We start from the raw sequence: 11,000 nt of genomic DNA, 5'->3' as shown, positions 1-11,000 counted from the left end.
AGTCCAGAATTGATTTTTAAGGTAAAAAAAAATACTCCGAAGGCTCTAAAAATTATGAGAAAATTTTTAGAGATATTTTTAGAACACGAGGAACCCAAATAAAATATTTATAGCTCATGAAAAGATATCTAAAAGTATTTTAAAATTAGATTATGCTCATAGGAAAGTGGAAAAGAATTTCAGAAAAAAAAACTAGAAAACTCCCGAGAAATTTTAATAGATCGATTGATGGAAGATATACCCAAAATCAAAAATTTTGGGGTGTGACAGACTAGGAAGGTTATGAAGTTTAAGAGCAAAATTTGCGGTCCTTTCCATCAAGAGTTAAGATCCAAGAGCTTCCACTAGGTTAGGAAGATTGTCCACTATCGAGGATGGCCAAAAAGGGTTGTTGCCTTTGTGCCAAGGTCGATGGAGACTTACAACCTAGACATGTTGCGAGATGTTATAGGAGTTTGGGTCTAAGTCGGACCAATGTGTTGGTTAGGGTTCTAGCTTCAAGGGATGTTTTTGAAAAGTTTATGTTGGAATGACCTTTTGATCGTTACAAAATGCTTAGCATTTCTCCACCAAATCTTACATATTCTAAATTTAGTAGCTTGGAACAATATTTTACCATGCATTACTAACATACCGTTGTCCTAGGATCTAGATGTTTTTCATTAGAATTTACATCGAAATGAACAATTCTCAGTAAAATCACACTACCAAATATTAATAAATGTTGATGTTCCCAATTTTAATAGAAGTTTATGGAAACTAAAGACCCCATTAAAAATTAAAATCTTTTTATGGTACTTACTAAGAGGACTTGTATTGACCAAGGATAATCTTGCTAAGCGCAACTGACATGGTAGTAAAACATGTTACTTTTGTCACAAAGATGACACAATTAGGCACCTGGTTTTTGAATATCGATCACTTTGCTTGTTTTATTTGGTTGATTTTTTATATGGCTACTGGACTAAGTAAGTGTGTGTTTGAATGGACTAAACTAAATTTTAGTCAATGTTTTGGATGCCAAATAGAAGGTTTAAACATGAACTAATCATGGTCTAACAAAACTAATAAAGGCTAATTGATGAGTAGAACTCATTAAAAAAGAAAATTTTAATTAGTTCACATTTAGCCTATTATCCAAATACTCTGGTGATCCATGGCCCAAAACCTTGCAGTGTTTCTCACTTGTTTGGTGATTGGTTAGGAGGATTTATTTAAAGAATTAAAACCACTCCTGCTTGGAGCAGCTTCTACTTGTTGGTCACTTTGGCTTAGTATAAACTAGAAGCATACTCTGTACGTTGCTACGGAATTGCGAATTAGTAGATTACATGGTATGTTGACATGGATAATAAAATGCTTGTGTGTATTGCTGACATGGACATTATAATTGGCATGTGCTAGTGGGTTTTAATTACATGTGATAGAACATTGCTCAGTGGACGATATGTAGCTAGTGGGATTCTATAAGAGATAGAGATGATATTGTCTTTGAAAAGAAAAAACATGTTCTCCATGTGCATGTTATCTATGTACTTAGACTATTCTACATATAGTGGCTTCTCGAGACTTGGTTGTGGTGGTCTCATGATAGGTAGCGCAGGTGGCTAAAGAATATTATTTTTCTAGGCATATAGATGCTGATTTAGTCTACAGATTTGAATAGTTACTAGAATAACGGTCTTCTTTCGGTCTTATGGTTGCGTGCCTCTTACTAGGCCTTGTTTAGTTCCAAAATATTTTATAAAATCGACACTATAGCTTTTTCGTTTGTATTTGATAAATATTATCCAATCATAGACTAACTAGATTCAAAAGATTCGTCTCGTCAATTTCGACCAAACTATGCAATTAGTTTTTATTTTTATCTATATTTAATACTTCATGCATGTGTCTAAAGATTCGATGTGATGGGGAATCTGAAAAATTTTGTAAAATTTTTTAGGAACTAAACAAGGCCTTAGGCAGAGGCTGAGAGTATATTTCAAAGACATGTATAAAAGCTTTCTTTACAACGAAAAGCAATGCTTGGACAACAAAATTTCACCCTATGCAGTTGAACACAAATTTCGGGTTTTCTCTTATATCCTAGTCACACAGTCAGGGACTGTTTAGTTGGTGAAAATTTTTGGTTTTAGCTACTGTAGTATTTTTATTTTTATTTGATAATTATTATCTAATTACAAATTTACTAGGTTTAAAAGATTCGTCTCATAACAGACGAATTATGTAATTAGTTTTTTATATATATTTAATGCTCCAAGCATATACTAAAAATTTGATGTGATGTAAAATCTTGAAAACTTTACAAATTTTTTTAACTGGTCCTGTTTAGTTTCCCACCCAAAAATTTTTCATCCATCCCATCGAATCTTTGGACACATACATGGAACATTAAATGTAGATAAAAAATAAACTAAGTACACAGTTTGTTTAAGAATCGCGAGACGAATCTTTTAAGACTAGTTAGTCCATGACTAGCCTGAAGTGCTACAGTAACCCACATGTGTTAATGACAGATTAATTATACTTAATAGATTTGTCTTACAGTTTCCAGACGAGTTATGTAATTTATTTTTTTATTAGTTTCTAAAAAAACCCTTGAGACATCCTTCCAAAAATTTTCATCTCCTAAACAGCCCCTCAGTCTGGTCGCTCACTGCCACCGCGGCGGTCCGAAATTCTAACCTCTTTTCTTTTGCTTTTCCAGCGTGCCTGCAAAGTGCGCGCTTGCTTACAAACAAACAAGAAAAGGGTCGGCAATAGGAGGGGTGAAAGACAGACGGACGGCAGATTCACAGATGACAAAGAAACAAAGAGAAAGACTGTCAGAAATTTGCACCCATGCCTGCGCTCTTGTTTGCGTTGGAAGCCGCAATTCTCTTTTCACTGTCACACATGCCGAGTGAACATATACTCTACAGTAATTCTAGCCATGTTAGGCTCCGAAAAATCATGGCTACCAGGTAGTAAGACTCTCTCTATCCAAAAGATAAATCATTGAGTTTCACTAAATTTGGTAAGTATCAGTATTTATAATATTAGATATTAAAATATTAATTAATATGACATATTTTTTATAGGATGCATATTTTGTGATATAAATATTAACACTCTTTTTTTTTAATTTAGAACATATTATTAAGAATAGAGTTAGAATTATAAAGTACAGTATCTTTTTTTGGGAGAGAATCTCCTCAGGAATGTGACGCGTTGGGACAAGGTCTAACTACTTTATGCCAAAACTCCGATGATGCCTTTGTTCTCCTCAGATTCATGCAAATTTCCGTGTACCGAAAGTTTTTATCGGAATTGGTCATGGTTGCAATTTTACGTGTTTAGCTACTATTGGTGTTTGTTTGGATGTTCGTTTATATACCTCAATCTATATTAACTAGTTTTCATCTTACTTCACCTCAACACATATGAAATTGTGATTTTATATATGGTATCCAAACAAGACCTTAGGATTTTACTTATGTTTTTTCCTTGCTTTGGAAGTTCTTTAATTAAATCATGAATTCAAAGCAGTTGCTATATTACAGTCGGAGCCAAAGGAGAACATATGCGCATAGTGTAGTGGTAGGAGACCCGATGTTGAAGTGTTGAACGAACTTTTACCTACATGTCGAGACTCGAGAGTTTAACCCTGTGTTGTCAAAAAACAAAGGACAAAAAATAGTCACTGGGTTCGTTGCCTTTTGTTGACCCTATGCTTTATCTATGTTTTTTTTTAAAAAAATTAACATTCGAGACAAGAGCACTACCAGCCTGTCACGAGTAAACAAACAACAAGACTAAGACATGGCGTACCAACTGCAAATATATATGATCGATCTTCGTTGATAGTTTGAGACATAATAATAATCCTACATTATAGATCGATGAACAAAAATTGGGAGCCAAATGAGCTCAGCCCACATGCAAATGTCGCCTATTCGGCTATTCGAGCAAGAAGCCGAGAGCCCCAGCCCCATATCATCACGATCGTCGTCCCTGCTTCCCCTCCACTTTCCCGCCAATTCTGAAGTTTGAACGTTGCAAGCAGCAACGAGCACCTCTTGCTCCCTCCATGCATCCCCAGCACTCACACCATCAATAATACCTCAACCACGCTCAGTGATCAAAGCCGAAGGTCACAGCAGCATGGCGATGGCTATCGAGGCTGTCGTCAGTCACATCACCACAGGCTCCTCCTTCACCGTCGTTTGTCAAGTCGCTCGGAGCGAGCTCGTCTTCACTGCTGCCACTGCCACTGCCAATGCCACCGCCACCATCCTCCTCATCGTCATCGGCGCGTAGGTTCAGGTCAAGGCCACCGCCACCGCCCATCCAGCGCTTGGACTCGCTCGGCATCCGGACGCTCTCGGCCTTTCTCTTGAGATCACCGGACGACGGCGGCAGCAGCTCGCAGGTCGACAACCATGGTGGGACGCTCTTCATGTCGCTGGATTTAGCTGCGGCCGTCGCCTCTAGTTCCTGCGCCGCTGGCCTCGCCATGGCCTCGTCCATGCCCTTGCTCTTGTGGGGATGGAACTCATCCGGTGTCTCGACGGATTCCAGGACGAGGCTCAGGGTGGTCTTGACATCCTGGTGCTTGGTCTTGCTGCTGCTGCCAGTGCCATGAAAGGTGGGCGCCTCCTCAAAGCTTAAGCACAGCCCTGGGTTGCTACTGCTATTGCTAGAGGTGGTTGCATTTGCATGCCACGGACGAGTCGGCTGGTTCCGCTGCGAGTGAACCCTCAGCTGGCAGAGTCGGCTCCATTTCCTCTTCAGCTCCATCAGATCATCCTGCGTCAATCAAAAGATGCAAAAAAATTCCCTTGAATATGAGTGACATCATTACTATATATTCAGAGACCAGATTCTTCCTGATTTTTCATCAACACTTGCTAGTGTGTGTGTGTGTTTGTTTCTGATTATTATTACTGTACCTTGTGCGATGTCTTGGGTTCGTCTGCCTGCGGCCAACCAGGGAAGAAGGTCAGCGCAAGATTGGTGCCTGCTGCCTTTGCTCTCACGACCGTTGCTTCATTTTCGTAGTATTTAGCGCATTCAGCACAGAGGGTTGGCATTGGCACGCCATCCTCTTGTTTGGGTGCAAGATCCAGCAGAGGAAGCTGAGCAGGATGGGCAGCCTTGCCGTCAGCCGGGCTGCTAAGACAGCAGATAGCAAGAACAGATGCAACTATTACGCTCCAGTACGTGTTGCATATAGTAGTATTTTTCATAAACAAAGACGAAACAGTAGGCGGGGAGATTTATAGTAGTAGTAGGAGGAGGATAAATGAGTTGTGCAATCAGATTGTTTGCATTGGGGATTCCTAATCCTGCTAAGGAAATGAAAAATGAGAACATGTCCTAATTAATTCAGTAGCTACTACTACTCCAGGTTTCTAATGAATGGCCAAACATAACAATGGTTTCAGGGGTATTGCATCCTCAGTCCAAACTCCAAACAGAAGGGACCAAACCAAAAGAGAGCAGGACAGGACAGCCGACAGCAACACATCAGTCACAGCAAAGTGAATCAAAACAAAAGCAAAGTGTACTGTACGAAACGAAGAACAGTAGTAATAAGCAACAGCGTAGCCGCGTGGCAATGCTTTGTCACCTTGCCGTTGCAGCGCGAGGGCCGAGCTCCAGGTCGAGGAGGCCGCCGCCAGCGCCAGCGGGGACGGACACTGGCTGCAGGTCCCACGTCACCTCCAGGGACGACCGCTGGCACCGCATGAAGGTCCCGTAGCTCGCTGCCGCCACCAGCCAGGCGCGCCCGCCGTGCCCGTGCGACGCGGCGCGGAGGCGGAGCTCGCCGAGCAGGCGGGCGAGTTCTGCGGCCAGGTGCGCAGCGGGGCTGAAGCCGCGGGCGTCGTCGTCGTTGCTGTCGACGGCCCAGCGCATGTCGCCGACGTAGATGACAAGGCCTGCACCCGTGTTGTCGGTTCCGGTGGCGGCGCCGACGCTGCGGCGCAGGTCGGCCACCCAAGCGTCCACGTCGGCGCGGGTCATGAGCCGGACATGGACGTGGGAGAGGTGGAGCCGGAGAACTCGCGCGCCGCGCAGCTCGTCGGGGACGTCGCCTCGCTCCATCCGCCGCATCAGCTCAGCGACGGACGCCTCGGCAACGGACGCGGAGTCGCCGACGACCACGGGGTTGGCTCGTGATCTCCCCTGGCGCCGCGTCAACATCACCTCCAAGATCGCTCTCACGTCTTCCGCGTTGCATGGGCATGGGGATGGGGACTTGGACTCCAAGGACGGCGCTGCCCACAACGCGCCGCTGCCACTGGCGTGCGCCGGGAAGCCGCCGTAAGGCTCGAGGAAGAAGTGAGGCGGTACTACTACTACAGCCGCGGGTGGAGGAGGAGCAGGGGAGCAGGACGACGGCGTCGAGGAGGCGTGGTGACTGCCGAGGCCAAGCAGCATGGCGGCGCTCTCCTCCTCGAGGTTGGTCTTGACGGCGGCGCTGGAAAAGCCGGCCTCCCGCATGACCCGGCTCACGCTGGGGTCGTCGAGGATGGAGATGATGAGCTGGTCCAGCTCGACCTTGATCGTGAGCATAGTAGGCTGCTGCTGGCTCGGGGACGTGGACTGCGGTTGCGGGCCTGGCGCTGGCGGCGACGGCTGGCTCTGCAGCTCGACGCAGCCGCGGCGCTGGTTGGCCTGCGCGCGCTTGAGCGCGGCCACCAGCGCGTTGGACAGAGTCGGGCTGGGCTGCTGGAGGAGCGACGCCGCGAAGGAAGTGGAGGGCGACGAGCCCCCGAACCCCGCTGCATTGCCCGTGGGCAGTCGGTTGAGCGCGACGTTGAAGCAGAGCTCCAGCGCCCGGCACTGCGCCGGATGGGTCTGGGACTGGGAGCGGGACCTAGCGCAGGCGCGCATGAGGAGGCCGCCGTAGGCCGGTGTGGTGGTGGTGAAGAGCCGCGGCGACGACGAAGGCTCCGAGACCCCGAGCAGCGTGTAGGCGACGTGCAGAGGCGTGACCTGCGCGTGGCCGCGGCGGCGCGCCAGGCCCAGCGAGAGCTTGAGCACCGCGGCCGCCTCGGCGGTGAGCGACTGGTGCACCGTGTACGCCCCCGCCCGCATCGCTGTGCCGCTCCCTCACTTGTCAGCAGCAGCTATGCTACGACTACAATAGTAGCGTGTGTGTGTGTCCCTCCCTCACCTCTTCGTTTGGCCGAGTGTAATAATACTACTAGAGTGAGTCTTAGGCGTGGATGGATATAACCTGTGCTTTTTACTCCTAGTGGAGTGACATTGCGGTGCTTTTTACAGCAGCTTATGCTTTCTCTTTTTCTGTTGGTTTTTTTTGAAGCTCTTTGCACTGTACAGTGTGTATAGAATAGGCAGACTGGGCTCCGATGCAAAGTAGCTTTCTCGTCCCTCTGGTCTATCTGATCGGCGGCATGCTGTTTCCTTTTTCTCATTCCGATTCATCTGCGACTCGTGTCTCTTTGTGCAGAGAAAGGGGAGAGGGGGCAGGGCCAGTTTGTCGCTTTTTTCACACAAAAGACACAGTGGGTGTACTGTATTAGGACGGAAAAGTGGGGTTGGGCGCAGGCTGCTGAGCTTTACTTTTGTTTTGCGACGATGGCTCCGTGCTCCCCTCTCCGGGACGGCTCGGCTGGGCTGGCTACACATACAGTACATCCCTTTCAGTCTTTCTGCATCCGCGGCGGCCAGTATCACCCTTCCTTTTGTCCCTTTTTTTTTAATCCGTTGCCCTCAGTAGATTGCTAATGCCGCGCGCATAACCTTCTTGTGTTAGCCTGACAGTATATAATTGCCACATCTTCGTGTCCCTTGAACCTACATCCTCCCCGTAATACAGGCCTTGTTTAGTTAGCAAAATTTTTCAAAATTCTCTGTCACATCGAATTTTTGGTCGCATGTATGCAACATTAAATATATAAGAAAATAAAAACTAATTGTACAGTTTATTTGTAATTTGTGAAATGAATTTTTTGAGTCTAGGTGCTTCTTGTTTGGACAACGTTTGTCAAAAAAAAACGAAAGTAAGCGAACTAAACAAGGCCATAGAGCCTAATGATGGAAGCCCAACGCATTAGTCTGCAGCACTAGCCTTCATTTCCCACAATCAGTAATCGTTACGTCCGTCAGTAAGCTGTAGGCCTTGTTTAGTTCAGAAAACCAAAAAATTTTCAAGATTTCCCGTCACATCGAATCTTGTGGCACTTGCATGAGACATTAAATGTAGACGAAAACAAAAACTAATTACACAGTTTAGCTGTAAATCACAAGACGAATCTTTTGATCCTAGTTAGTCTATAATTGGATAATATTTGTCACAAACAAACGAAAGTGCTACAGTACCGAAAAGTTTTCACTTTTCGGAACTAAACAAGGCTGTAGTATATTTTTACCCATTCTGATCTGAAAGGTTTTCCATTTGACATACTGTCAGGCTCTCTGCCCCTAGCCGAGTCACGGGCGCGCATGGAAGAAGGAAATCGACGAGCCGCTGCGCTCCACGAGGAAATTCCACTGCTTTCATTCCATTCCATGGGCACGTCGTTATACGACGACAGAGGCGATCTTTTCATCCATCGAACTTGGCGCCCCGAACGCGATCCTTCTCTCCTGTACGCTGTAGCTGTACCGGCACCGCCACCAGCAGCTGGCGCTACAGCTGCAATGGGCAATGGGTGCTGGGGGCCGGGACCGGGACCCCTGCCGGCGTGCCTTTGGGCTCTGACGCCCCTCGGCCCCTGCCAGGGAGAGAGAGAGAGAGGAGGAATTCGAGATGGTTTGGATGGTGGGCTATGGGGTTCGCATTCGCACTAGCCAGAGCGGGCGCACCGCAGCAAACCGGGCTTTCCCGGCCACCTTTTCCTCGGACTCGGGGCGACGATACTTCGCTGTCGCCGTCTGATCACCGGCCGCGCGGCCTTGACCGCCCGCGTGCCGCTGCTGCAGCTGCCGCGCCCGCCGGGTTTCCGGTGTGCAAAGGAGTTCACCGAACTACTGCCTTTGAGTTTGAGCGCCTCTTTCCGCCGAGACAGGGGAGCAACGCACACACAAAACTTTAACAAACTCCCAAAAGGAACTTTATGTCATGAATTGTTGGCAATCACCTTTAGCTATCGACGGCGGCAAATGACCAGTCAACGACACCAACAATTCGCATGGACAAATCAAATTGATGACAAAGGCCTTGTTTATTTCCAAAAAATTTTACAAAATATGAATAGTAGTGTTTTCGTTTGTATTTGATAAATATTGTCCAATTATGGACTAACTAAGCTCAAAAGATTCGTCTCGTCAATTTCGACCGAACTATGCAATTAATTTTTATTTTTATCTATATTTAATACTTCATGCATACGTCTAAAGATTCGATGTGATGGGGAATCTGAAAAAATTTTGCAAAATTTTTGGAGAAGTAAACAAGGCCAAACTATCGATATAAATGAGAGATTTGCTTGAAATCTCTCGTCTTCTCACAGCACTCCCAATGCAGAAATCATTATGGTTTCTATAGACATTAATTACAGTGCCACCTAAACATTTTGCGTACCTATTTCTGGAACCTAACTTGGAAAAGTCATAACTTTTAAACTACTGTACCAAATGATCCCAAATTTAAACTACAGCTAGTTCATAAAGTTTACAATATCTTTGATTTAGACAAGTCTTTTATAAAATCAAATTATCAGCACACAAAGGTCAAATTACTCCCTTACTGTCCAGGACAGCTATAAACATTTAATTAATTATTTGATGACATAGCCAAAACATATTCAGTGCCAACCAAATGGCTTACAAGCACAAGATTACCCTAAGATTACCAGAACATCACATGCTAACCACTAAACAATTAATAACATGGCATTTATTAATTTAATTACATAAAAGGACACAATTACAAGATACCAGCAAAAGTACTCAGAAAAATCTACAAAAATTACAGAAACACAAGCATGGCATGTACACATTACCATAAAAATTTCAGAGCAATTGCACATGCCAAACTTAAGATAAGTATTTAACATGTATCAAGGTGCTTATTTCATAAATTAAGAAACATGGCTTAGATAGTGTCAAACAACAGATTTCAGATTATTTATATGTTACTATTACCATAAACAAGCTTGACACCAGAGTAGAGCACCAGCATAAGCACCAAACATTTATTATGATTTAAATAAGAAAACAAGCCATATCAAAAACATAAATTACATATCACAGATACAATACTCCAAAAATCATAAAATATTTATCATAGCATTGTCATACCACTCAGAGCATAGCATAAAAATTTCATAGCAAAAGAAGTAGTATAACAAAAGATATGAATTTACACATGAATAACAAGATTAAATCATAACAATTATTTTTCCCAAAACAACATAGTGCATTTTATATTTTTATTAAAAACTATCCATCTCAAGGAACATCACAAAATTTATTTTACAATTTTTGGATCACAGAAACTAGAGATATGATTTTTGCAATATTGCAAGAAATTTGGATTTTGAATAAAAGAGAGGAGGGGACCGTTGAGTCACTAACAGCGGGTCCCGCGCGTCAGCGACCTAGAGAACAGGGGACACACTCGCCGGCGAATGCTCGCCGATGGTGAGCTTCTCCTGCGGATCCAAGGGCACCAACGTGCTCCTGGGGTGATTCCGCATTGATGGAGGTAGGTGATACTAGGGTTACAACGACGGAGAGGGGTCGCCTTCGGCCATGGCGACACGGCGGAGCTACCTCGGCTTACGCCGGCCATCTCCAACCGGTAGAGTGTCGGGGAAGAGCGGCTTAAGCACCAGTGAGATAGCGCGGAGCTTTCTAGGTAGAAACGCCTAACCATAAAGACTCCGGTGAGCCTGCTCACGTGCGAGGTGCTCGTCGGCGGTGAGCGTGGCGGTGCGGTGGCCGTGTTCCCGCACGACGGTGGCACTAAGGCCGGAATGGCGTGGCACGAACCACCACCGATACCTAAGCAGACCCTAACGCGACTCGGAGGGAAGAAAGGA

General features: G+C 45.2%; 1 protein-coding gene across 1 annotated transcript; it reads right to left on the bottom strand.

The window, feature by feature from the left end:
* LOC8081696 (protein SMAX1-LIKE 4) lies at window positions 3,806-7,250 on the bottom strand. The gene is made up of 3 exons (XM_021458950.1): window positions 5,615-7,250; window positions 4,935-5,154; window positions 3,806-4,791 (listed from the first exon to the last, which is right to left on the bottom strand). Exons 1-3 carry the CDS (start codon window positions 7,084-7,086, stop codon window positions 4,117-4,119), a joined length of 2,367 nt encoding a protein of 788 aa, XP_021314625.1. The 5' UTR covers window positions 7,087-7,250; the 3' UTR covers window positions 3,806-4,116.

This window comes from Sorghum bicolor, chromosome 4 (assembly GCF_000003195.3).
Source record: "Sorghum bicolor cultivar BTx623 chromosome 4, Sorghum_bicolor_NCBIv3, whole genome shotgun sequence".
Classification (NCBI taxonomy): domain Eukaryota; kingdom Viridiplantae; phylum Streptophyta; class Magnoliopsida; order Poales; family Poaceae; genus Sorghum; species Sorghum bicolor.
This window is presented reverse-complemented; position numbering and strand designations above follow the sequence as displayed.

What these genes read in the sequence shown, in the direction of transcription:
- LOC8081696 (XM_021458950.1), bottom strand. Translation starts at nt 7,086, where the DNA reads ATGCGGGCGGGGGCGTACACGGTGCACCAGTCGCTCACCGCCGAGGCG. An exon ending in CCTCGCGCTGCAACGGCAAG is followed by an intron (nt 5,155 to 5,614) that starts GTGACAAAGCAT and finishes CTGTCTTAGCAG; the next exon opens with CCCGGCTGACGGCAAGGCTG. An exon ending in AACCCAAGACATCGCACAAG is followed by an intron (nt 4,792 to 4,934) that starts GTACAGTAATAA and finishes TGATTGACGCAG; the next exon opens with GATGATCTGATGGAGCTGAA.